The sequence below is a fragment of the Phaseolus vulgaris genome, chromosome 1 (genome assembly GCF_051622355.1).
Source record: "Phaseolus vulgaris cultivar YP4 chromosome 1, ASM5162235v1, whole genome shotgun sequence".
In the NCBI taxonomy this organism is placed as follows: domain Eukaryota; kingdom Viridiplantae; phylum Streptophyta; class Magnoliopsida; order Fabales; family Fabaceae; genus Phaseolus; species Phaseolus vulgaris.
The window spans coordinates 3,796,962-3,824,722 of NC_143498.1; the positions used below are offsets into that span (position 1 = coordinate 3,796,962).

Here is a 27,761-nt window from a genome sequence, read left to right on the forward strand (position 1 = left end):
TTTGCATGTTGCATCTTTCTGAAGTCGTCAGAATATTGCATATCTTTCAAAGTCATAATTGTTTGTTCCAATTTACAATCACTTACCATACGCCTTATTTGCAAGAACAATGAAACGGTTGGTGTGGTTAAAATATGCTTCTAAAGGAAACTGATATTTTTTTTCTTCTTCCTTAAATTATAAGGTGATATATAATTCATACAATTGGACAGCCATCCCCATTGTTTCTAATATCTTTAAACTCAACAATTCACCCTTCCCCCAGATCAACCCTATAATTTTCAATTTAAATCGAAGCAAAGCTTCAACATTTCAATTAACAATATAGTCAACCAAAATCATAACTCAAAAATCACATTTTAACTTTTATCAATTAAATCATAAATTTCACTTGTAATCATAAATTTCACTTGTAAGACAAATTGTAAATCTCAAAGAACTATTAGCTAAAAACACATAGTAGGACATATTTAAAGAGTAATGGTAGTAACAGAGATAAATCACATTAATAAAATGCAAATAGTTTTAAGAAACAAAAAATATTGCTCCATTTTTGTCATAATCTTAAACAACAATAAGAAAATGAACATTTTCTCGTCACATAGGTGCAAAAAGTAAACATAAATTGAGTTTACCTACTAATAAAATATTAAAAAAATTCTAAATAATAAGTGTAAGGGTGGCTCTGTCTCATTTTGCTGTATCTATATTTGGCTTAAAAAAACAAGTCGTGATAGGTTGACTCGCATAGAATTTATACATTATTGTATCTTAATAATACAAAATGAAGATAAATAATGAAAAAGTTAGTAGAAGTTGAGTGAAAATGATGATTTAAAAATATAAAGTATTTAACAAGTGTTACTTGGAGAGTTTCGAAGTGGAGAAAAGATGACTTCTTTGTGGATCGAGCTCTGTCGAGTTGTTTGATCACAAAGAGAGGAAGAAGGTTCACCCGAGAAAGGCTCTCTGATGCTAAATTCAATAGGAATATAAAATATTTTTGAGGATAAGAGAGTATGAAGAGTGGTAGTGAGTACTTCCTAAGAGACATCACCTATTTATAAGTTTTCTTGGACTCGGACCATTATAAAAATATTAAATAGTTATTATGAGATATAAATGAATTTTATAATAGTAACTTATAATGTTTGTTAATTATTTTTGATGATCGTTTGAACTCGAAAAATAGTATTTGACTGTTTGATTCAAGTTTGATAAAATATCTCGATGTTCGTTTGAACTCGGATTTGATAAAGATTTTCGATGTCCGTTTCAACTTGAATTGTGAATTGACCATTTAGTTCAAGTTTGATAAAGTTTGTTGATGTTTGTTTGAACTCGCATTGTGACTTGACTGTCTAGTTTAAGTTTGATAAGTTTCTCGACTTTCGTTTGAACTTGAATTGTCTCGTTTGGTTCAAATTTGATAAAATTTCATGATGTTTGTTTGAGCTCAGATTGTGATTTGACTGTTTAGTTTAAGTTCGATAAAATTTTTTGATGTTCGTTTGAACTCGGACAATAACTTATAATAAGTATCATGGTAACCAATTATCTGTAAAAAAAAAAACTTTTATTTCAAAAGAATAAGCCTCATTAAAACCTTACCTATAAAAAAACCTTCTTAGGGATAGAAAATCAAGGTAAGAAAAAGAGTACTTCATCTACGTTCAAAAGGAATCATAGCTTATGTTCTATATATAAATATAAATTTAAAGGGAGTTTCACCTGTTGATGATTGTGGGGTGCAATGATATCCCCATAGTATTCTAGATATCTCTTCGGCCTAAAGTCCTTTGGTGTCTTCAAGCTTCTTGTTTAGTTCCCTCAAGATGACTTTGTTGCCTCAGCTTTTGTCATTGGATTGGGGATGTTCCACTGATGATAATCGATGCTTGATTCTGAGCTATTTTAGAAACTACTTAATCCTTTGTGTTTATGAACTGTTGGCAGTTATCTATCACTATGGAGTTTGACAATCAATGCCTATAGATTAAGCTATTTTAGAAACTACTTAATCCTTTGTGTCTATGAACTGTTGGCAGTTATCTATCACTATGGAGTTTGACAATCAATGCCTATAGATTAAAAATTTCTAGAAGAACTTTTGCACATGTTGGCTTGTGATGGTTGCCACTAACTCGACCTCTATCCACTTGGTAAAGTAGTCAATGACTACTATAAGAAATTTGACTTGGCCTTTTGAAAGAGGGAAAGGTCCGAGTACATCTACACTCGAAGTTGTGGATGACCATGGAGATGCCATTGCGTGTAATTCTTTGGGAGGTAATGTATGTAATGGTCCGTACTTTTGGTATTCTACACATTTCTTTGTAAAGGTTTGACAATATTTCTTGAGTGTGATCCAATAATATCCTATCCTTAGTATTCTTGAAGCCATGTTTTTGGTTCTTGAATGGATCCCACATATTTCTCGATGGATCTCGACTAAAACATATATCGTCTGGTTGTCGTCCAAGCATTTAAGCAGGGGAGAGGAGAGTCCTCTTCTAAAGAGCTCGTTGTTGTGTATGACATAATGTGAGGCTTGCCTCCTTAACTTTTTGGCTTCTTTTTCATCGGTAGGGAGCGTGTCATTGAGTAAGAAGTTGACGTTGAAGTCATCCAGGTTGAAGTTGTCCGACTTTTTTGGTACTGGCGAATTTAGACAAAATGTTAGCTTAATTATTTTGTTTCAAAGTATGTGGGTGATCTCGAACTTATCAAACTTCTATATAAAATTCTATACTATGTATAGTATTTTGGAGTAATGATTCCTTAAGTGATTCCTAAACTTTTGAGAGTAATTTCATTGTAGTCTTTAAAATTGTATATTCTTTAACAATAAATATCAGACTTTAAAATCATTATAACATTTAGGGAAAAAACATATTTTACAACATGATTTTACATAGGTTTAAGTTGTTAAAAGAATCAATATAAAAGAAACTATACAAATCTTGCTTGTTTATATTTATCACATCTGATACTCACTTATATATCGATCCTATACCATTAGAGCAATGATACTTTAACATCGCAAACATAAAAATACCCTTTTGACAATTTAATAAATTAATATTTTAATAATATATACATTTTATTTTTTAATTAAAAATATTATTATATTATTATAAATAATTGTCAAATGAAAGTATGGTAGTGACAAAAGAAGTCTTTTCATACATTTAATGTCTTTACACAGATTATAAATGTCTTTAAAACAATGTTGATGGTCCTGTGTTAACATTTGGTGCAGTTTTAAATCATATAATGACAACTCTTACCAAAAAAAATATTGTCACTTTCCTTTCCCACCCTTACCTTCCTCTCCCAACATACCTAAGTTGAAGGAAAATACCTAATGTTTGCAAGAGAATAACAAACAATGTCTTAAAAAGGAAACACATCCAAGTAAAATCAAACAAAAAAAATTAAACTTAATATGGTTAGATAGTTCAATGTCTATATCACAAATAATCGATAAAATATTTTATTACTCAATATTCTATTTTTATAAGAGGAAAATTGTAAATCCTTAATGATTCATGTCCCATTACACCTATAAAATTATTAATGTATATAGTTAAATCAACTTCTCTTTTCTATAATGATTTTCTTCTTCATATTAATTAATATAAGACTTTGAAAAATACCCACTTAAAAATAATACTCACTTAAGAACAACACTCATTTGTTATTTGCTACGGAGGTAAAGACACATTGTTGAAAAATTAGGTATTTATGTAGTTCACAGAATTGCAAAGGTAAACGGGAGCTAGATAATGGAGTCAAAAAAATCATATTAAACACAAATTTCAAAATATAATAGTTGAGTTTGAAACCCAAATTCTTAAAAGAAAGTTCAAATTTTGAAACAATTTTTTTTCAATTCTAAATTATTAGAGTTGATGGTTGTGTAAGTAACTAGTTCAAATGAGAGAAACATGTCTCGTTGTGTAACCTAAATGAGATAAACATTCGACTTCAAGACTATCCAAAAACAGTATCGGAAAGTTAGTTTTGACTTGGATAGTCTTGAAACGTCATCTGCAAGTTTACAATTAAAGTTGTTCACGACGCCATTGTAAACTTGCAGATGACGTCGTAATTGGCTAGCTAGCTTCCTCGTTCATTTGTGAGTTCAAAATAACTTTAATTTCTCTTCTTGTTAGTAATTCAAATCAAATTACAATTAGATCCTTGTGTATAATAATTAATTATTAAAAGTAAATAAATAAATAAAATGATGTGTAAAATAATGCCACGTGTTAAAGAATGAATGAGGGCATCAAAACATGTCTATTTGCTTTTCTCTTTAAATATTTTTGGAAAAATGTATTCATTTAGTTTATTCTCGTTTGAATGTGAGGCCAACTTAGGCTGATCCAAAATGTACAGAACAGTAGATCTTCTCCAATTTTGACCATTTCTCATCACTTGATTTTCAAATTTTAAAAACGATGTGCAGCAAATACACATGGGTTGGATTGTCAACAACCCTAATTCATAATTTCCACCATAATTTACACTCAAAGTGTAACCGAAGAATTGAATTTTCAACCAGTTTCTAAGGAAAACATGGCAACATGTATTCACACTACACAAAAGAACCTCTAATGCCACTTCAACAATGGAAAACAAAAGAAAAAAAAAAATTGATTAACAGAAAGCTTGAACCTTGTTCTTGAAAGCCTCAGAATCATCACCAGTTTTTGGAGAAAGTGAGCAATGAGTGAGTATCTTTTTTTCACTCCACCCTCTAACATAATCTTTCTTCTTACTCCCTTCATTCACCACCATCTTCTTCTCACTCCACCCTCTCACATACTCCTTTTTCTTCACCCTTGCATTGCTCATCACAATCTTCTTTTCACTCAATTCTCTAACATAATCCTTCTTCTTCACAGTGGAGATCACATACCACAAAACACTTGTATAAAGAGTTGTAGCAGATCTTCCAAACACAACCAAGAGCAGCAAAATCAACACCATAACCAATGGCAAATAGAAGTGAGGCTTCTCCAGATCCCAAGAAAAGTTCTCTCTGTGATTTTTTTCTATCTTGGGTTGGTTTCTTTCTTCAGTATCAGTTATTACTGATCTTGCTCTCACCCCTTTGAGTTCTTGGCTCTGGTGTTTGTGATCCTTGTTGTTTTTCTTCACCTTGACCACCACAGGAACAATATCATCAGTGCTGGAGTACACAAAGCGAACGAAAGAGATCTCATGAGGGTTCATCTGTGAATAAATCTTCTGCCTCTTCTCATCAAGATCAGCCAAAAGCTCAGAAAACTTGTCTAGACCACGACTCGAATAAGGGTTGTTTCTGCTATATTTTCTCTTATATTTTCTGGGGCTAGAAACAGGACTTGCAAGACATGGATCATCATCATATTCGTTGTGGAAAGTGCCACAAACAAAAGGGTTCAACGTATGCATGGAAATATGGTGTTAGAAGAGGAGAAGATTTGGTTTGAAGAATTCTGCAAATGTGTATGGTTGCTTAGATAATGGGTTTAAACAGAAAGAAAGAGAAGACTAGAACAAAGCTTAGCCTCTGAGTCATAAACAAAGACCTCAAAACTTTTACAATGATCTTAATTGAAGAAGCTTCTTTGGGGTATTAATGATTTTGACTAAAGAGAAGAAACAAACAATTTATATAATATGAATTTATAGGAATAGATGGCGTAGGAAGTGAGCTAAGAAATAATATAAATTTGATGAAGAACATGTTAATTTCTTGGGGAGAAGGGTATGGAATTAGTCTTTTGTCTGGTGAAACAAGTTCTAATATTTTGCTAATATTTTATATCGATTCATAACTAATTCTAGAAGGAACTAGGTTTGAATATAAAGTCCAAAATTATTTAATAGTGACAATAAATGTAGTTGTCAACTAAAAACACTGTGGTTGTGTGTGTGATATAATGATAAGAACAAGTTTTTTTAAATGTTTTTATATTACACTATATTTACTTTATCCATTATATAATTTTTGTAATATTTATTGTATGATCATCTTATGAAGCTTTAATATATTGATATTACAATTTTTATTGTACTATTCTTTAACCATTTAATATGACAAAAATACAATATCCATCTAAAAGAAAATTATTTTTACTTTATTTTATTTTTTTAATATATTTTAAGATATAATGTAAGAGAAATAGTATGATAAACAATAGAAAAAATAATTACCAAAAGTGAAAAATGTAATTAAAATTATTGGTATATTATACTGAAATATGAAATACTCAGACCGTGTTAATATTAATAAATTAAATTTTATATAAATATTATATCAACACATTTATCTCTGTCATTTTATATTATCCAGTTATTTAATTGTAACTTTTCTTAACACCAGTTTAATAAGTTGACTTAACTGTTTTTTACTATCAACTTCCAAACATGTCTTTGAACTAGTTTTGAGACAAATAACCTAAATTTTAAGTATGTATATATTTTAGTAGAACAATAATATGTTAAAAAATGTATACCTCATTCCACAATGTTGGTTTATATTTATTTGTGTTTAGAATGGAATAATTTTTTTGGTATGAGACATTTTCTATAATGATTTCATTTTCAAAATCTTACTCTTAGAAGTTTAATGTTCCATTTTCTTTGTCTACTTTTAATTTTTTCTACTCATTTATAATAACATTACTTTACGCTACAAAATAATCATTAAATAAAAATTGTTTTAAAAATAAAAAATAATTAATATTATATTAATTAAATTAGATATTCTTATAGAAATTTACAAAATTATTATTATTTAAAATAGTTTTTATTATTAATAAAATTTATAAATTTGTATCTAATTAGATGTAAGATTTTAGTTGTAAACTTTAAAATATAAAATAGTTGATAACTAAAATATCTATAAACAGCTAATTAGATATTCATTTAGAAACTAAATTTATAAATTTTATTAATAATAAGAATTATTTTAGATATTAATAATTATTTTATTTTTTAAAATAATATTTAATTTAATTAATATAAAGTTTTTTTTCTTTAAAAATAATTTTTATTTAACATTTTGTAGTGTTAGACTAAGAAACGAAACAACAAGTTTTTATAACATTACATATGAAATCCTGAACCACAGATCTAACACAGTGGAAAAAAGAAGAAGATAGTTTTATATATATTATTATGATATTGTTGTGTGGTATTAGTTAATTCTCCACGTTTAGTTGGGTTGACTTGGTGATTTAGATATCATTCAAATTGATTAATTATTTTTATTTAACACATCTCAACTCATCACCCTAATTTGTTTTTCACGGAATTTTTCTCCCTTTTATTTATTTATTAATTAGTGATAGCATTTTATTTATTAGTGATAGCAGACATGACGTACATGTCATGTGATATTATTTATCTATCTATAGATATACAGATATATATTATATTATATATATATATATATATATAAATATATTTTATTGTTGTTGATGTCAACTTCTTCCATTCAATTCATCATCTTTATTATATTAGGTTCTGTTTACTGAAAATTCTAGGCAAGTATATTGTCACCACTCACCAAGAAGTAGTGGCACTTCACCATTAAAATAATAAATAAAAATTAATTTTAAAAATTAATAATTAATTATTATATTAATTAAATTAAATATTAAAAAGTTATATCTAAATTAATTGATAAATAATTTTTAAATTAGTATTAATTAATTATAAAAAATTTAACTACTAATTATTTAAATTCTAAAGTTAATAGTTAAGATGTTGATAATTAGTTAGACACAAATTCAAAAATTATTTTTTATTATTAATAAAAATTAATTTAGATCACTACAAGAAAATTATGAAATAGAAACTAATTTTTAGAGACAAAAAATAATTAGTTGCTATAGTGACTAAATTAGAAACCATTTTAGATACTAAAAATTTGTTGGTTTCTAAATTAGTTTATTGTTAAATGACTTCTGAATTGGTATTTAATTAGCAACCAAAATTTTTTGTTACCAACTAATTATTTTTTGTCTTGTAGTGGATATTAATAGGTTTTTTAGTTTTTAAACTAGTATCTAATTTAGTTATTATGAAATTAATTTTTTTTTTATCTAAAACTAATTTTTATTTAATAATTTTTTTGAATTATGATAATTTGTAAAAAATTTGCTTGCATCTATTAAGCATTATATATATTATTTATATTTTAGTCAATGAACTGTTGCTTCAGATCTTATCTAAAATTAAAATATTCTAACCCCACTGTTCAAAGTTATTAGGAAATATACATCGATGTTTATGTGTACATTTTATAAATAATATGATCTGAATTTGCTACTGATTAACGTTATGTTCATAAGAAGATTTGTTAGGAGAGAAATAAGATTCATTTTAGTGTTTTAAACTTTATGAAAAATTAATCCCATGACTTCTAATTAAAATAATATTCTAAAAATACATTATATTCGTATCTTTGTATACGACTTTTATGCATGGGTGACTTCCGTAATTTTCTCTTATTTATTTTCATATGGAAAAAGGAAACATATACTAAAATTGAACATTATAATTATAAATTGAATAGTATAATAACTGTACATAACATTTTTTCCGTTGAAAATAACTACAGATAACATAACTATTTATAAAATTAATACATTGTAAAATTATATATATTACTACTTAATGTTGACTTTGCCTTTGAGTTTTCCTCGTGTGAGTTTCCTTCTATGATGAGATTTTATTAAATATTAATTATTCGGATTTATGAAATAAAACAATAAATCCAGAGAGATTACTTAGTTTTACAAAGAAAGAATATGTGTTTTTACAAAAACAACTTCCAAGATTTCAATCATATGATAAAAATAAATATAAACTCTCAATATTTTGAATTATATAGTAAAAATAATAATGGTCACTAAAAATTATGGACCATACAAATAAATAGATAAGTTATATATATATATATAATGAATTTACTTGTGGTATTACAACAATTGATATTGAGAAGATGAACTGATAAGATTATTATCATGCATGAAAATGAGAAGAAAATGACTAGTCTAGATACCATAAACAAAACAACAAACTATGGAGAGATGATTCACTAAGAAAGGTGAAAAAAATCAATATAAATCTAATTCATATTGGAGATAGTCAATACTACTAGAATGACAAGGACAAATCAATGTCTAACCATGTATAAATATCATCTTAGTCAATTTCATAAGGTAACCAATTCTATGAAGAATTTGTGGAAAAAGTTATAGATAAGGGCAACCTAATACACAATGACACATTATCTATACCAATGAAAATGTGATGTATCAATGACACTCATTTTATGTGTTATGATTCTTATGATGAGGAAAATATTCAAACTTTGAGTTGGAATATATGTGGGACAATTAATGTCAAGGGTAAAAGATGTACTAAAGAATTTATGTTTTTATATAAACTTGTAAAGATTCTTTTTCTAGAATTTTTTTTTCAATTGAAACCTCGTTCTCGCATTCTTTGGGTTTGAGACTTCTGAGAGATTGTTGAGACACAATGTTATGCATAAGTTTGTGTTCACACTAAGAATTCATTTTTCTTGTGTTTACGTTGTTTGAAACTCATTAGTTCTTCATCTTGGCCGCACATATCTCGTTCCAAGTCTATCTCATGTAAACTACACTTGAATATTTAATACAAATTTGCTTTGTGAGAATACTTGAAGTATTTTAAATGTGTGAAGCTCTTATCTTAGAGAGCTTCTTCAAGTGACTAATCCTCTTTACACTTATCCTTTAGAACTCCATTCAAAAGTGGTGCACTTTTTCGTCTCTCTTGTCTTAATCCATTTTCTCTTGTTTTGCAACTTGTTCTTGTTAAACCTATCAATGTTCCACAAGTTTCATGTGTTCTTTCATGGGTTTTGGTTTCTTCAAAACACCTCTTAAGTTAAGAGATTCATCCACCTTATAAGGAATACATCAGTATGTGTATATCAATCTAATTTTAGTATATAAATATGTGCGAATTCCATTATAAGATCTCATATGTGCATATTGTATACTTAAGAAATCAACAAAGATGGAACATTAGTAGATTTTAAGTGCAACTACCAATACATATCTTTAATATCATCAATCATGTTTAATGTCGTCATAATACACTTTGAAAATGATGTTGTGGTTTGGAAGGAAAATCTTCAACTTATAAAATGATTCTCATTCACAGTTTCCCGGTTTGAAAGAAGATATTAAAACTTAAGATCCTAAAAAAAAAAATTAATATTTTATGTGATAAGCTATCTACTCATCATTATCCACTAATAATAAGAGATTTTCTTATTATTTTGTTATCTTACCCTTCAACCTTTTACAAACAATAATCTTTTAAAATTTTGATATTTTTCATATTTTGAAAAGTTGTCCTTATTTAAATAAATTATATATTTAAATAAAATCTCTAGCGAATTATTTGTTAATATAAATACTTTACATTGAAATAATTTTTTTCATTTAGGATGTATAAAGAATCTTTTGAAATTCATAATATTTTGTTAAACAAAATTATAATATAAAGTGAATATTTTTATATTTAAGATGTTTTGTAATATATTTTATTTAAAAAATAATAATATATATGTATCAATAAATTTTATTGATTTGTTACTTTTAATATTTTTAATATAGATGGAAAAATACATTTCCGTTTTTTAATTTAAATATAGTAAAAATAATAATGACATTATACAGGTAAATATATATTATGTAATGACTTCAGGTTACCAGAAACAATCTCATGAAGGAACACAAGTGTATATTATTAATTTTAATTTTTTTATAATAGAAGAAAAAAATCGAATATAATATTATTTAAATAGACATAATGGAGTGGTAATTGTTGGAAAATAAAATAAGGTAGCCGTTGGATTTGACATGGCGATCTTTCTCTAATCTCATTATAATCACTCTTCACAAAACAAAATCGTTGACAAAATATTAAAACCCCTTATTGTATAGTGAGAAAAATAGAAAAAAGAGCCAATATTTTAAAATTCAACGTGTCTTTGAAATGGTAAAAGTTATATTTTAAAATTTAACGATTTTAACAGTAATTAAAATAAATATTAATCAAATTCTATTATAACAATATTTTAAAAGAATAGTTTTTATACAAATTTTATTTCTTTCTATTTACCTTTCACTCAGGGAAGAATAATTTAAATAATGTATTTTTTCACTATATTTATCCAAACAAAAATATTCGTATGGTTTCACAAACCACACAGCCATAACATTAAAGCAAAATCATTAATATTTCTTTCAAAATATAAATTATTATCAAGAACTTCATTGTTCCTGTTTTCCTGGTTTTCTTAAACTGAGAAGTGAAAAGTCTTCCAAAAACAAATAATTGGAAGAACAGAGTAAACAAAAATAATCATTATTCTACCTAACCTATTTCATTAGAACATCTATTCCTAGTCAATTAATTATATTATTAATTGCATTAAACAAAGTAATAATTAACAATTAAAAATCGCTTTCACTAAATTAAAACAAAAAAAAACCTAAAAATTTGGGGCATTCCGAGAATCGAACTCGGGACCTCTCGCACCCAAAGCGAGAATCATACCACTAGACCAAATGCCCAGTATATGAATATTAATCACTTAAAATAATAAGACTATAACTTAAGTGATGAATGAAGCTTGTTAATAGATTCCAAAGTGAAGTTTGTTTTGGAAGTGGGGGAAGTAATAGATTAATACAAGCTGTCACCATAATTGGAGTGGGAGGGTAGATCTCAATAACCATAGCATCTACACTTCTACACAACCATCTTTCAACCTTTGTGTCAATCTTCATAGTGTCTCACATTTACTCACATCTCAACTTTCTATAATAAATCTCATGGTTGTTCATTCATGTAGATAAAATGTACAAATAAATATTTTAACCCCACCAAAAATTTAAAGAGATTTACACCCACATAGATTCATAATTGAATTAAATGTGAATATTAAGATGAGAAAAGCACTACTTTTTGTGGATCTATTCTGGTGCATATGCAGTCACCTTAGGGTTGTGTTTTGCAAAAGGTGATGAAAAGTCATCCATCATCCTTGTAACTCAAGAAATTATGTGTTACTGTTTCAGAAAAGTTGGATTCTAGAATGAAAGCTAGCAAAGCAAGCCAGCTGGATGTTGAATGATAAGGTGCTGGCAGCTGCAATTTTGAAGCCATGGGTCCCCACAAATTGCAAAGTGCCTTTCTAATCAAATACACATTACTATGTCATCAATTACCCAGTTGGATTTTCAGGATTTTGGTACTTTAATAACTGTTAATGCACTTGTTTAGGACTTAATTAGAGACCTTACTTGGTATTTATAATCTGAGGACCAATAACAACACATTTTGTCATAAATAAGATTTAAAACCTACTGAAGTTGATAATGATGGTAAGTATAATTCATATTTTGATCAGAAAGTATGAAAGAGGAATATTAAAAAGATGTTGGTGGATAATTTAAAATTATTGGTAAACAGATTGGAAAGCACTTGGGAGGGGTTTGAAGCAAAAGGGCAATGAATTCTTGCTGGTAGGCTCATGCTGTGCAGCTTTCTCTTACATCAAGTGAGTGTCCATGTGCCAAGGTGCTTCGGCTAAATTTGTTAATGATGTTAACAACAATTAGAGAAATGATGCATAAGGTTTTGGTAAAAAACAAAAACCACAGTTATTTCTAAACAGTTGAGTGGACAATCATGTCACGTACATGTTAGACTTAAATGTTTTTCTTAGTTTTTACGCATTTATATTCACAGTTGAAGACAGTGTTGGAACATTAAAATATACGAGAGAAAAGTGTGGTTAGGTGCTTAACATTTGATCAAAATGATTGTCACTGACATTATAATTGTTTGGAAGTTTGCTTTAGTCTCCGCAATTTTCTGCTTGCTTCTTCCCTTTTTTTCCTTGTCTCCTCTTCAATCCTCATTCTCCTGTTCTTCTTCTTGGTGACAGACCAATACTAATAACACACACGCAGAGATCATAGCTTGTGTTGGTGAGGTGAGAAGATAAAGCAATAATGGCATTTGCAGGAACAACCCAGAAGTGTATGGCTTGTGACAAAACTGTTTATCTGGTTGATAAGTTGACTGCAGATAACCGAGTGTTCCACAAAGCTTGCTTCAGATGCCATCACTGCAAAGGAACCCTCAAGGTCTTTTTCTCTGCCCCTCTTGACCATTCTCGTTAATTATATAGTGCATGTTTGTTTTCAAAGCAACACAAAAACAACTTATAGTTGCTTTCCAGATCCATGTTGGTTGATGATCAACATGTTACCAAACATATAAACAGTCTAGTTCAGGCTTCTGGTTTTGGATCTGATGTCTGCAATTGGTTATAAAAAGGGATGTGCTGGAATGAAAATTATGAGTGGCATCACTCTTTGCCTTTCCTATAACTAAGCACTTTCCTCTCAGGAATATTGTATTTCTTTGCCTCAAAACTTGCCAGGATTGAATGATAATATGTTTTAGAAGACTGACAAATAATATAGGAACCACTTTCTCTTTTGGTGTATTAAGGCCTGATAGCACATTGCAGTTTTCATAAAAGGAAGTTTTCTGACAGATTAATGTATCTGCAGCTTAGCAACTACAACTCTTTTGAGGGAGTTCTTTACTGCAGGCCACACTTTGATCAACTGTTCAAAAGAACTGGGAGCCTTGACAAAAGCTTTGAAGGTATCAGGGGATCAAGAATTTAATTATTTAATGTCTCACTGTGCTTTTCATCTTAGTTACTCAACCCCAATTCCTTTTGCTTAACTAGGGACACCAAAAATTGCCAAGCCAGAAAAAACTTTGGAGGAGGTAAGAAATCTTAAGTCTAGGTACTTACAATGCAAAACAGAACACCAGATTTTCAGCCTTTATCTAATCTTTTATATGTTTTAATCAGAAACCTGGAGCAGCCAAAGTCTCAAGTATGTTTGGTGGAACAAGGGAGAAATGTGCTGGTTGTCAGAAAACGGTGTATCCCACTGAGAAGGTAACAATCAATCGTAATGTTTGTCTGCTAACACAAGTTAAGGCCACCAAAGCATCTATCATTGGCAAACAATTCATCTTCCTAGTCTAATATAAAACCTTGATGTTGAGTAATGAGTTCAGAACTACTTGTTCTGCTTATGGAAACAATATTTGTGATTATGTAGGTTACTGTGAATGGAACACCTTACCATAAGAGTTGTTTCAAATGCTGCCATGGAGGGTGTGTTATCAGTCCTTCCAATTACATAGCACACGAGGGAAAACTCTACTGCAAACACCATCATATCCAATTGATCAAGGAGAAGGGAAATTTAAGCCAACTCGAAGGTGACCATGAGAAGAGTGAAAGTAACGGGAAAATCAATGGTGAAGAAGTTTCTGCGGAGGCATGATGAAAGATTCTTGAATCCCAGAATTTGATTTTTCAAGTTCCATATTTGTGCACCATATGTTTCTGCGTCTCTCATCTTTTACTGTTACTTGCAGTCCGGGAAGCTCACCCGTGACAAAAATGGCATTCAATTTTTTGTTAGTTGAAGTGTGTGGATCTTTATCATATGTTTTTGGTTGTTGTGGGCGTTTGATTCAGAATGTGTGATTCAGAAGTACTTGTTACTGCACTTCTTGAAACTCTCATGGACTTCAAATTCATATTGATATTATATACATGTTACAATACACAAATTTGGTTTTCCACTATCCATCTACACAACTTCCCGTCCAATTATTGCACAGAAATGCAACCAACTTCCATTCCGTCTCAATGGAACAATGAGGAATTCTCCCTCTGAATCCAAGTATGATATACGACAGTTGAAAAACAAGATTTTACTTTTAGACTTATTAAGCATTCTCATGAAACGCCACATTCTTTCGAGATCACTAAAACCAAAGAAATGGAAAACAACCAAATGAGTTTCAGTAGTTTAGATAAAAGGTATGGGGCAATAGGAAAATAAAATAAGCCTAAATATTTTATTTTATTATTGCATGTTAGAGAGTTCTGCTTATATACTAATTTCAGTCTGCATCTAGTAATGTAAAAGGAGTCCTGATGTTATTGTAAGTGAAATATTTGAGCAGATAAACGTAATGCAAAAACCTCAGAATTTGTTTAAACTGATGAGAAAAGATGCGATGGAGAGAATAGAATCAATATGTGAATTAGTTGCCAACATTCGGATTAATTAAAATACTTACAATTGGCACACTTCCACCAAATGAAATGAAAAGTTTCCTCCATTCTACTATCAAATATCAAGACAACGATATGATAATTTTATTTTATTTCATTTTACTTATCCCTAAATATCCAAACAAAACCAGTAAAAAGGCTTTAGTTCACAGGCAGATCCGTAACAAAGTTTTTGAGTTCCAACTACAAAATAAAAGAAGTCAGAGGTAAAGTGGTGGGAATGGCATGTTCATGAAATTAAATAGCTATTGCAAGAAACTTTCTGCCTACACCATAGCAAAAAGAAGAAACTAACGATCGAACATCAACATGAGAGAGGGAGGGGAAGCAAGACAGGAGGATATCGTCTAGGAGAATTGTTATTATTCAAACAACACACTATGACACAAAGTTTAGGTGAAGCTAACAATACACTATGCCACAAAGTTTAGGTGACATCTGGCTATATAATTTATCTATGAACAGACAGAAGGGAAAATCAATCGGTAGAAGATTTAACAGTATCGACAATACAGCCATTATGTACAATATGTTCCATGTCTACAACAAAATTATCCCAAAGGAATCCAAATCCAAAAGTACCATTCTGGTACTGCCAAATCCTGCCCTCTGCACTCCTTGGATTTATTGTCCCGGCAAGATTTGGAACAAATAAATCATAACTTGAACTTATGTGAAGAATTCTATTTACCACATTTTTTGACAACTGGACCTGCTGATCATCCGACGAAGGGAACTGCGCAGGAGTTTCATTGTCCGGTTGAAGTGGTCTAAGATGAACCCGACTGGCATACAACGATTCTTCCTCAAGAGAAAAGGGAGATTCCAGAAATGTAGCATTCGATGTCCAGAAAACTGGGGCATATCCTGAAAAATGTTCTGGAGGATCCCCAATCAGCCGGCAGGAAATGCCTCCAATATCATCATATGCAACAAGGTAAAATGCTAGACTCATATCGCCACAAATTCCCTGCAACAACCATAGTAAAAAATCCAATGAACCATCATAAAGCTACATGAAAATCTCTACCGTCAATCACTCATCTTCAAAATCATCATAAGATCTAAAAGAAAACCGAAAATTTTAGAGCATATCCACGGGTCCCTCAAAATGCAAGCATCAGAGACAAACAGCAGCTATTCTATATTGAAATGAATTCAATAATAGATGCACATGATCATCCAATCCAGATCCACACTTATCCACATTGTCTAATTAAGCGACCACAAAGATCAAAATGATCCATCTCTCTACATCTAGCTACTTCTCAATTTCCAACTACAACAATCAAGGTTTTAAGTTGAAGTTGTGTTTTCACCGCAATCCTTGACATTGCGGAAAAATGTGGCCATAATTGCGGTTATAGAGAGCCCCAAAACCGCCGAAATTGCAGTTTCAACATCTTGATCATGACTATTTCTGTTGTTCATTTCAACATTCAACAGATTGATGATTATGACTCAATAAACTGTGAGATGAGACCATGTACACTAATCCCAACACTAGTAAATGATATCAATCATCAAATCACGTGAATGATATGAAACCACCAGTGGCAACACAAGTGAGAACAACAACAACAACAACAATTGAGAGCAAAGAACCACCTTCCAGAGGCCCTGCAAGGGCCTCTCCGGTGTCGGCGAGCAATTAACAATCTTGACAAAATGCTGAGGCTCCCACTTCCGCCTGGCGAGCCTCTCCTTCTCCCTGCGGCGCTGTCTACGGGACCGGTCCCCGCCGGGACTCCGCGGGTTCGCGAAATGCTGGTAAATCTCCGCCATCAGTTTTTCCGGGGGCGATCCACTCTCCACAACCTCATCTCCGCAATCATCACTGAGAGAACCCCTAAACTGCTTCTCCTCCACAACAAAGTGCGTCCTCCCCATGAAACTAACATCCACAGCAACCAATTCGCTCTGAATCCCGCGTTCCACCCCGGGTTTTCCATCAGGATCCAGAAAAGTAACGACATCCCCCTCCTCGGAGAGACTCATCCAGAGAAAGGGCGTTTTGGTGACTCCATAGGCGCGCGATTCGGAAGGGGAAACCCTAGAAGCTGAGATAAACGAGGAGCCCCACTCGAAGAAGAGCAACGAGGGGTTGCCGGATCCGCTGCGGCGCCAGAAGCCGAGGAGATTCTCCCAGTGGTGGAGGGTATTGTAGAGGTGTTTGTAGGAGATTGTGCCCTTGGCTTTGCCCCATTGGGTGATGCGGGTCCTGGAACCCCACCTGCGCTGGCACATACTGAACCACAGCTTGGAGTCACGGGCGCAGAGAGAACCCAATTGCTTGGAGGTGCAGGCCAGGGTGGCGATTTCCGATGGATCGAGGAAGGAGAGGATGCAGACCTGAATGTCCTCGGGGAAATCGGTGAAGGAAGACGAAACGTCGTCGTTTTCTGGATTCGCCATTTTCCTGTGTTTTCTTCGAAATAAATGAAATTGAGTTGAAGAGGAAGAGTGAAGTGGTGGAGAGAGATATAAGGTATATGGTGTTTGGTAGATTCTTTGACGCTATGGAATCATTCCTTCAACCTCCATTACTACGATTCCTTAGGGAAACCTTCTCTCAGGAATGTGTCGTGCGTACCATTAAAACGACAACCACAAGCGTCACGCCTCCAATAACATGCCTGCGTTTCGTCCTCTTTTTTTTTTCTTTTTTCTTTTTAATATATATCATAATCACTTTAGTTTACACACAAATTAAAAAATATGTCAAAATTAAAACTTCTGGTTTTTTATTTATTTATATATAAAGATTAAAACAAAAAGAGTACAAGGTATTAAAAGTAAATAAGGAATTCAAAATTCATTTTTTCAAATTGTTGAAAAAAGAAGTTGTGTAGTATACGTTATCTGCTAATTGTATGACTAGTCAACGATTCTACGTGTCACACGATTTTGTTTAAGAATATAATTAAAATTAATTAAAGTCATGAAAATATAATTAATGTTAATTAAAATTGTGAGAATATAATTAATGTTAATTAAAATAGTGGGAGTGCTTTACAACTTCTCCTATCTATTTCATTCACACATGCACAAAACCAAACTAACATTTCTACATGTTTATTAGTAATATATGAAATAGTGTAATTTCATACTTAAATTTTCATTGAATTTCAAATTACTACAAGATTATACACAGAAGACAAGTTTCAAATTGTGACGGAAAGAAATTATCACAACAAGCAAATTGTTAAATAGTAATTAATAGTAGAAAATCACTAAATTTAAGATTATTTTATTAATTACAAAATTATTAATATCTAAAAGTAATTAAAAATTTAAAATAATTTGTAAATTAGTATCTATCAATATTTTAGTTACTAATTAAAACTAATAATTAATTTAGATAACAATTTAAAAATTATTTTATAATATTTTATTAATAATAAAAACTACACTAAATGCTAATAATTTTTTAATCTTTAAATTAGTTTATAAAATAGTATTGATTAATTATTTTTTTATGTATAAATATGGTTATTATTTAATTATTTTCTTACCATGTATAATATATAATGTATCTGTTTGATAGACTTTAAAGGAATGAGAATTTGTAGAGTATTTTTTAAAATATTAAAAATATACACAAAATATACAACTAACAAACAACCTGGGAGAAGAAAAAAAAAACATCCTCATCACTTTGACATTAGTGTAGTTTGATTACTTATCAGGATTTATACCTACCAAAACATAAGATTCTTTTAAAATAAAAACTACCAAATTTAGATATACCTTCAAACCCTCTCTTAAGAGTTATTAGGGAAGAAGGTGCTTCCTTCTGGAAAAAGAAAAAACACAAGAATAATTTACAGTATTATATATAGTTTAGTTTTACTCATCTTCATCTTCATAACTCATAAGGTACATTGCATTTACTTATATATGTTCCTTTCTCCTAAACATTTTCATGTGTTCCAAATCCCAAAACAAGGAAGAATACTTCATATCTTACAGTTAGTACCATCAATTCAACTCTGTGTTGAAGCTGAATTGTAGTAAGAAGAGACTGTGAAATGAGAATGAAGAATTCTCAAACATCTCCACCATTACTCCCTCTCCAAAGACCCAGAGTTCCTTGCAACATTCCAATCACCAGAAGCAGCAGAACCCTTCCTCCTCAACCTTCCCCCATCAAAAGCCTTCACCACCAACCCTTTCACCCTCTCAACACTAGGGTACCCTTTCTTGTTCAAAAACTCTGAATAACTCTCCAAAAATTCTGCATATGCAGGCACCACAACCCTCAGTGTAGCCTCCCTCATCTGCTCCCTCAAATCCACATCAGGTATACTATACACCCCTCTACCATGCTTCTCACAAACCTCATTCAAACCCTTGAAGAATGTCTCAACCTTCTCACTCACCACTCTTCCCACACTCCCCTTTCCTTCCTCCCTCAAATCCTCACCATCCAAAACCTTCACCAAACCCCCCCACGCTTGCTTCTGATACAAGTAAGCACATTCCTCCGCCACAGCCTTGTAACCCTCCTTCATGCACTTCTCCCCCAACACCTCACCCAGCTGCGTGTTCTTCGTCCTCATGTAAATGTACCAATACGTGTTCATCGTGAACACATGCACCAAAACCTTGTCCCTACAACACTCTCTCTTTGACTCTATGTTCCTCTGAAGCGCCTCCATCACGTTGGAAATCGCATGCTTCAACAAATCCTCGTCCGTTAACGTCTCATTACCACCAGTTTCAGAACTACCACCTTTACCTCTCCATGTTTGTTGTGTTCGGAGAATCTTGATCATGGATGTTTTGTAATTGACGGTTGTTAGGTATTTGAGGTAGTTGATGGCGTAACGTACGAGCTTGGGAACGGAACCGTCTTGCGGAGGTGGAAGACCGTCTATGTTGCCTTCTATTTGGAGTCCGAATTCCCAGAAGACTTTGCTGGAAGCATCGATGATGAGCTTCTCCAACTCACGGAACCGCGTGCATATGTCTGCGCCAGATTCTCCTTCGAAGATTTGTGATATCTGGGGTTTGAGTTTTTCCAAGGATTCAAACATGTCCAATAGTTTGAAGAGCTTCTGGGGCTCTTTGCTGCTTCTGGCCACGCCTTCTCCGAAGCGAAAGAACACGGCCATGATCTTGTCGGATATTTTTATGAAGCATTCTGGCCAAACTAGACCCTCCATGAAATCGCCCAGGACTTTTTCGCAGAGTTTCTTTTCTGAAAGTAAAACCTTCTTCACTGCCACTTCGAAATGTTGAATCCAAAGGGTTATGGCTGTTTCTAAGGTTTCCCACTCCATTTCGTCGATTCCTTCTGGGGTGTATGTTCGAAGGTAATCAGGGTTTAGCTTCATCAGTGCCTTCGCAGCTCTTCTGTATCTCGCCTTCAATAATGTTAAGCAAAAAACTTTATACACAACTTTTTTTAAGCAATTAAGAGGAAGGCAAAACGTTGCTTTTATGTAAATATATAATAGTTTCATATGAACTAACACATTATTACTATGAACATGTGGTGATGCGATCATTGATCCTAACAGTCGGAACATGTGAATGTCGAGTACTTTTGTAAACATAAGTTTCATACAATAAGAATGAATCATAAATTTATCAATTTTTATATTTTAACAGACAATTGAAGAACATGTGAATAATATTATCGGGGATGTGATGAGATGAAGGTTGAAGACGTACCTTGAGGTATATATCAATGCAAATGTCCATGCAATCATTGGCAGCAAGGGTGGTTGAAATTCTTGTGAGGGCTTGGACCTCCATCTCCGACCCCAGTTCCCTTTCTTCACCACCATTGTGGTTCACCAAATCCCGCAGATTCCGGTGCTTCATCCTCAGCAACAGCTCCTCAAACTCATCTTGCACGTGCAGCAACGCCTGATCCAACAACCCCTCGAACCTCATCTCATCCACCTCTCTCTCATACAACACCTTCAGCGTCACCAACGCATCCTTCAGTCTCACGTCCCTGCCCTGATCCGCAGCCTTCGTCCTGCTCACAAACTCCACCACCTCCTGCAGCCTCTGAACCACCATCTCCACCTCCTCGCATATCTTCTCTATCCCCTCCTTCACTTCCTCCACGCACCCCACGTACTCCACCAGCTTCTCCAACCTCCTCTGCTGCGACTTCTCCGACGACAGCTCGGCCGAGAAGGTCACCAGCTTGGCCTGAAGACCCTCCGTGCGCTTGAACGTGTTGAGGAGTTCCACCGCCGGGGAAACAGCTCTGGTGATTCTGGCGTCGAGGGCTTTTCTGGACATGGTAAGGGACTGCAGAGGGAGGATTCTTCTGGAGGCGGTTGAGAGCGATTGTTGGTGGAGAGAAAAGCGGGTCTCGGTTTGTGTGATGTTGTGCTGTGCCTCCGATGAGGCTTGGAGGAGGGTGTTGAGGTCGGAGCGTGCAGAGTGGAGTTTGAGGAGTGTTGGGTCTTGCGATGCCATGGGTGTGGGGCATTGGTTGGAGGGTGGAGATGGATGAGTGAATATATGAAGAGGCAGAAGAAGACGAGGTCGAAAGGGAAGTCATGAATCGATGTGAACAAGGAGACATATGGCGTTCCATTGTGGGAAACAAACAAAACGACAACTGGGTACCTTAGAATATGCAAAGCCGGTGTCTCTATTCCCTCGTTGCATAAAAAACTATCACTTTATTTTGTAGGATATGCTGATGATACTAATGATTAATAATTAATAATAGGTTAAATACTTTTATCATGTAATATAATCTAAAATTGATTTTTTTTTCTAAATTTTATATCTTCCATCAACTTGTATCATGAAAATGATGATTGAAATAGGTATTTCTCAATGTGAAATAGTTATATTACGTATCATTTCAATATTACGTATCATTTCTATTGAGTTTGGTAATTGTGACTCTACAAGTCTTTTCGATGATTAAGTCAATAAAAACACAACGATGATGATAAATTCTTAACAAAGAACTAAGAGCAAGAGTATAGAATAAAGTTTAGTTAGGGTGTCTCCTTACTAAGAGAGTCACCACCTATTTATAGGCTTGGTTGGACTTAGACCATTAAAAAAAACATTGAATGCTCATATGTGATATAAATGAATTTTATAACAGTAACCTATAATCGTTAGTAATTTATAATCAATTTATGATTTGATTTATGTGTCTTAAATATAATATTAAATGGACAGTTATTGTTTGATTTATGTGCCTTAAATATTCTATTAAATGAGCGATTATTAATATGAATATACTCGATCATGGAGTATGTAAATAAATAATTATTTCACATACACCCTCTCAATCATTTTCCTACTACAATATCTATCTGTATGATTTAAAATTTGAACATGACAAAAAAAATAGTATAGTGTTATAATAAAAAGAAAAAAAAAACATAGTAATATTACTAATTAACAATAATAATATTATATATTAAGAGTGATAGATGATGCCCTAATGAACTTCATCCTCTCTAATATAATACTAACTTTCCACTTTCCTCCCATTTTATCTTTCTACTCTTTTACCTTATCATCATTTCTTTTCCTTATTCCATTATTCTTGGTGTCTTTTTGCTGTTATTATTTTATGGGCTTTTCATCGCCATGCATATTTTTTCATTACTTAGAACTTCTTTCATCGCTAATTGAGTCGAAGATGGAATAAACAAGGCACAATATACCAACTTTTGACTTTTTCACGTACAAGACAACAGTAAGTTTCCAAGTGTTTAAAAATCAAATTATAATTAAGAATATGTAAAATACACTCTTGTTATCACACTATAAGATTAGGTTACAAGTGCATTTGTAATTTTGGTTAAAGACTAAAATAAAAGCCAAGCAAGTGATTTATATTTATGAATGCCTTACGAGATAAGTGAAAAAATAATATAAAACACAGTTAAAAGGTGAAACACTTTGAGTTTAGATATATGAGAAACTAAACAATTGTCAAAAAAGTAGATATAATATTGTATTGATTACAAAGACAATCGATATACAATACTCCAATATTTTCAAAATTATCACTGTGTATTTTTACATTGATTTCTAGTACACTGATGTGATTGTTAGATACGTAAATCAATGTTTTTAACTAATATTGTCTTATTTCCAATTTTCAATATATATATTATTAACAAATGTATTTCTTTTTTATTTTTTATATTTTATTAAAATTCACCATTTAAAATTTAGATATGCACAAGATGAAATGTAGGATTTAAGAAATGCTTTTAAATACCATAATTATGAGCTTAAAAATAGGTTCTAAACTACACATTAATAATATATGAGTTAATAGTTTCATTTAGATATTAGATTTTATTTGAAACCTTATAAAATCTTATTAGTAATATCTTGAATTTAAGTAATGACTACTTTATGTAATTATTTATAAATTAATTTAATAATTATATCATCAAATACATATCATGTAAATATTTTAGGTATATATACAACATACAATTTTAAAATATGTTATAAAGTTTAATTTTAGTTTAAAAATCTTTCATAATATATAATATAATCTCATTCATCTTTATTATTTATTTGATCCACGTTGAAAAAAAAAACCCTTCAAACTTAGTAGGAGTAGGGGTGGCAAAGCAAACCCGTCCCATATAAACTCATCCCATGTTTAGCCCGCAAAATGTTGGTCGGGTTGTCCTGTCCCACATAAGAAATGTAAGTTCAATTCACTAGTCCACCGTGCGTAAGATGTAACCATAGGTCATTCTGCGTAAGAAGAATAGTTTTTTTTTTACAATTAAAATTTTATTTATTATAAAAAAATCTATTTCTTCTGCTTAAAAATTAAAATTTCATCTTTGTTTTAGTTTATTCAATTAAGATAAAAAAAATATAAAAGAATTCAAGTAAGAGAATTGTTAGAAAGCTTGATTAAAAATAATTAAAATTTATGTTTTTGCTAATTGTTTTAGTACGTCTAATAGTATCAAATTTTTAAGAATTAAGATCAATGATAATTAAGTACATGATAATTGAGATTTTAAATTATAAAACTAATAATTTATGTCTACTGTAAAACTTAATTTAAAATGTGATACTACTTTAGAAGATCAAAATCACAATAAATGGTTAAATTAAAAAAACATTATTATGTGAACGAATAATTAACTAAAATATTACTGCTCATAAAAGAATTAAAAATTAAATTAAAAAAATTATATATTAATGTCTAGCCGTCTTAGCTCAGCTGGTAGAGCGCATGGCTTTTAACCATGTGGTCGTGGGTTCGATTCCCACAGACGGCGATTTTGTTTTTAAAGTTTTGATTATTTTATTAAATTATCATGCGGTTTTAATAAATTTGAAATGAATATATATTAGAAAGTGTTTCTTTTTCTAATCCTCTTCTTCGATAAAATCAATTATAAGTATACAATACTAAGTTATATATGATATATTGAAAGCTCCAAATTTTATTTTATTACCAGATAGAACTTTCTAAAGTTTAGCACTTGGAACTATTTTGCATCTATAGCTGGCAATACTTTCTGATGATAATGAAATTTTGTTGTTGTTTATAAATTTATTTGAAAATAACATTATAATTTCTCATGATTTTGCATTACATTGACTTAGTTATAAAATATGTGATTGGTTTGATTTTAGGTGATGTTTAGGCTCGTATGTTATCTATCATCTCAATATTGATAAAAACTTTTGTATCTTTTAAATTACTTTGAAATTGAGTTCATTCAATTTACTTATAAACAATTAAGAGTCAAATTTAAATATAATTTTTTTAAGAATGATGATGATGGATGCAAAAATAAGAAGATGATAAGGAATAAAAAAGGAAGTTTAAAGCTAATTGTGTTTTTTATTAGATTTTGTAAGTTTTTTTTTTATAATTAAGAACTTTTATTGTAATTATTGGAAAACATGTTGGAATCCTAATTAGTTAAATGAGTCTAAAAGATTTAAATTATATTAAACATTTTGTTGAATTTTGTATTCTTCTAATGATAAATGTTTTTTTAATGATGTTATAATTAAATCCTCTTGCGACTTCTATTTCTAAATTTTAATTATCGTTTAATATTATTATTAAAAAAATATTTTAGAATATATTTGACTATTTGAGTGCTTTAGAGTGAAGCATCACAAAATAAAATGATGTTATTTGTCAATACTAAGAGCTTTACATAAATGAAATCCTCTTCACCTTTAATCTACTCAAAAATATTTTAACTACTTGTCTCACCAACACTGCAAGACCTTCAATGATAATTAAGAATAGGAAAGCTTTAGAAGGATCCCCTTGTCACAAACCTTTCGATGGTAAAAGTTTCGTTGTTGGGCTACTATTAACAAGATGAAGCTAGATTCCAAACATCCTCTAATACATATAATTCACCTCTCGTAGAACCTTAATCTCCGTATCATGTACACAAGGAAACCTCCTGATTCAATCTGATGTTTTCTTGTAATTCACCTTAATTGTGATACATTTTTTCTTCTTTCGTTTCTTATATCTTCCACGACTTCATTTGTTATTAGTATACCATCCATAAGATTTTTTTCCCCTCAGGTACACATTTTGGGTTACATCAATAACTTTACTCAAATTTTAATTCCCATATTCCATATTTTAATTCTCTTTGTTGGTTCACTTTTAGTTAAAAAGAGCCTATTACAATTTGTCATTCTTGGAGTTGTTGCCAAATGAATGAATTGCTAACATTAGTTGCTTTCACTTTTTTGCAAATGATGAAGAGTTTCCTTTACTTTTCCAATTACTAGGTAAAGAACTTTTTTTCCTTCCACTATACTCTCATTTATATGCCATCACTTCTCTAACCATATTTGTAGTACCTAATTTCTCTTCTCCTAATTATGGATAGATTCTTCACCTCCTTTTTTTTTAGTCATATTTGTAGTATATATAGAGTATCTCTTCTCCTAATTATGGATAAATTCGTCACCTCCTTTTTTTTAGTTGTTTGCATAGTTTTAATGGAAATAGCTTAATACCATGGGCTTCTACTGTTATTTTTTATATCTTTAGCTTCTATATTCTTTTATGTGTTTTTTTCAACAATTTTTTTTTTAAAAAAGAGAGCAAACGATTATATCCTTTTTTATAGATTAATTTGAAGTTAAGGAGTAGTTTATATGAAGAAAAAAAATACATAAAATATTTTATAATATGTATATGTTTAGGTTAGGGTGTGGATGAGTTTTTATTAAAAAAATCAACAAAAACACAACCTTACCCTCTGAGCCTTGTTTATCTACAACAACTTCACTATATTACTAATATATTACTAAATTGGTTGCAACTCTACTACAATAAAATCATAAAATAAAAACCAATTTTAGATATTAAAAATAATTAATTATTAAAAATTAAATTAAAAGTTATTTTAAAATTAAAAAAAATTAATTTTTAAATTAGTTTCTATTATTGTTAAATGGTTTCAAAATTGGTATCTAATTAGTTACCAAAATGTTTTTGCTATCAAATTTAGAATTTAAATAATTAGTAGTTAAAACTTTGGTAGTTAATTAGATACTAGTTTAAAAACCATTTAATAATAATATAAATTAATTTAAAAATCAACAATTTTTTAATTTATAAAATAATCTTTAATTTAATCAATATAACAACTAATTATTTTTTTATCTTTCATAATTTAATAACTAATTATTTTTTTACCTTCGCAAGAGGTTGTTTAATGGAAAATATCATTTGTAAGAATCCCTATTTTCTAGATTTAAAATTGATATCCAAAAGCCCTTCTACAAATATTTGATATAAAAAATGGTTACTGAGATATATTAAAATAAAGTAATCAACAATATGAAAAATTACAAAAGCGTTGTCCGGTTTAAAATATCATATATTATACAGATTTGATTTCAATAAAAGAAAATATAAACTTTAAAACTAAGAAAATATTAAAGAAAAAGACCTTTTTCTTTTCCTTATGACAGTGTAGGTGGGAATATCCATAACAAATGGTTGGAGAACACTTGCCTACAGTAGTAAGCAGGTCTCAGAATGGACAGTGAAGTAACTTCAGAGGCTTTTTCACCTTAACCTCATGATAATTTCTCCACCCTTTCTAGCTATTTATCCGGTGATTATTTCATAATCTTTTTTTACCTTTTGAGGTTAAACTTTTGCATAAACAACATGCATGTTGGTGGAAAAAAACATTTAACTTTCGCAATCTTTTCTGCTGACACTTGTCTGTTTAGACATCTTCTATGTTTCATGTGACCTTGTGCATGCGTGCCATGTTTGCATTTGTTCTTGATAAGGTATTACTCGTAAGCTGTTTGATTAAGTCACACATTAATTGAATAACTTGATGGCACGGCATTATTATTATTAGTTGCCTTATATGACTAATTAGGTCATGTTTTCTTTGTTCCTCTCGTGATCTCATGCAATTCTTTTCAAACTAAACAACCTCACACATCAGTTTTAAAGGTGGGAATGAGATTGCTCCTGCTTCATCACTTCCAAGCTTGTTTAAAACGTGTC

At 30.9% G+C, this 27,761-nt stretch overlaps 4 protein-coding genes and 2 non-coding genes across 7 annotated transcripts; 2 read left to right on the plus strand and 4 right to left on the minus strand.

Moving 5' to 3' along the window:
* Window positions 1–4,412: 4,412 nt before the first annotated feature.
* LOC150029460 (uncharacterized) lies at window positions 4,413–5,629 on the minus strand. The gene has a single exon (XM_090298202.1). The coding sequence runs from the start codon at window positions 5,443–5,445 to the stop codon at window positions 4,666–4,668; it is 780 nt and encodes a 259-aa protein (XP_090154328.1). The 5' UTR covers window positions 5,446–5,629; the 3' UTR covers window positions 4,413–4,665.
* Window positions 5,630–11,570: 5,941 nt separating this feature from the next.
* On the minus strand, window positions 11,571–11,642 carry TRNAP-UGG (transfer RNA proline (anticodon UGG)). Its single transcript has one exon. It is a non-coding gene; the product is annotated as a tRNA-Pro (tRNA).
* Window positions 11,643–12,701: 1,059 nt separating this feature from the next.
* On the plus strand, window positions 12,702–14,745 carry LOC137816562 (LIM domain-containing protein WLIM1). Its single transcript, XM_090298204.1, has 5 exons — window positions 12,702–13,223; window positions 13,656–13,752; window positions 13,841–13,881; window positions 13,970–14,059; window positions 14,226–14,745. Exons 1-5 carry the CDS (start codon window positions 13,089–13,091, stop codon window positions 14,451–14,453), a joined length of 591 nt encoding a protein of 196 aa, XP_090154330.1. The 5' UTR covers window positions 12,702–13,088; the 3' UTR covers window positions 14,454–14,745.
* Window positions 14,746–15,597: 852 nt separating this feature from the next.
* LOC137816560 (F-box family protein) lies at window positions 15,598–17,915 on the minus strand. Of its 2 annotated transcripts, none has more exons than XM_068619749.2 (2): window positions 16,865–17,915; window positions 15,598–16,226 (listed from the first exon to the last, which is right to left on the minus strand). In XM_068619749.2, the coding sequence occupies exons 1-2, from the start codon at window positions 17,669–17,671 to the stop codon at window positions 15,735–15,737; spliced, it is 1,299 nt and encodes a 432-aa protein (XP_068475850.1). In that variant the 5' UTR covers window positions 17,672–17,915; the 3' UTR covers window positions 15,598–15,734. The 2 variants fall into 2 exon arrangements, with proteins under 2 accessions (XP_068475850.1, XP_090154334.1); XM_090298208.1 differs by having other exon boundaries at window positions 15,603–16,268; window positions 16,865–17,886.
* Window positions 17,916–19,060: 1,145 nt separating this feature from the next.
* LOC137815405 (exocyst complex component EXO70I) lies at window positions 19,061–21,700 on the minus strand. Its single transcript, XM_068618546.2, has 2 exons — window positions 20,936–21,700; window positions 19,061–20,625 (listed from the first exon to the last, which is right to left on the minus strand). Exons 1-2 carry the CDS (start codon window positions 21,698–21,700, stop codon window positions 19,321–19,323), a joined length of 2,070 nt encoding a protein of 689 aa, XP_068474647.1. The 3' UTR covers window positions 19,061–19,320.
* A 2,743-nt stretch (window positions 21,701–24,443) lies between these two features.
* Window positions 24,444–24,516, plus strand: TRNAK-UUU (transfer RNA lysine (anticodon UUU)). Its single transcript has one exon. It is a non-coding gene; the product is annotated as a tRNA-Lys (tRNA).
* Window positions 24,517–27,761: the final 3,245 nt, after the last annotated feature.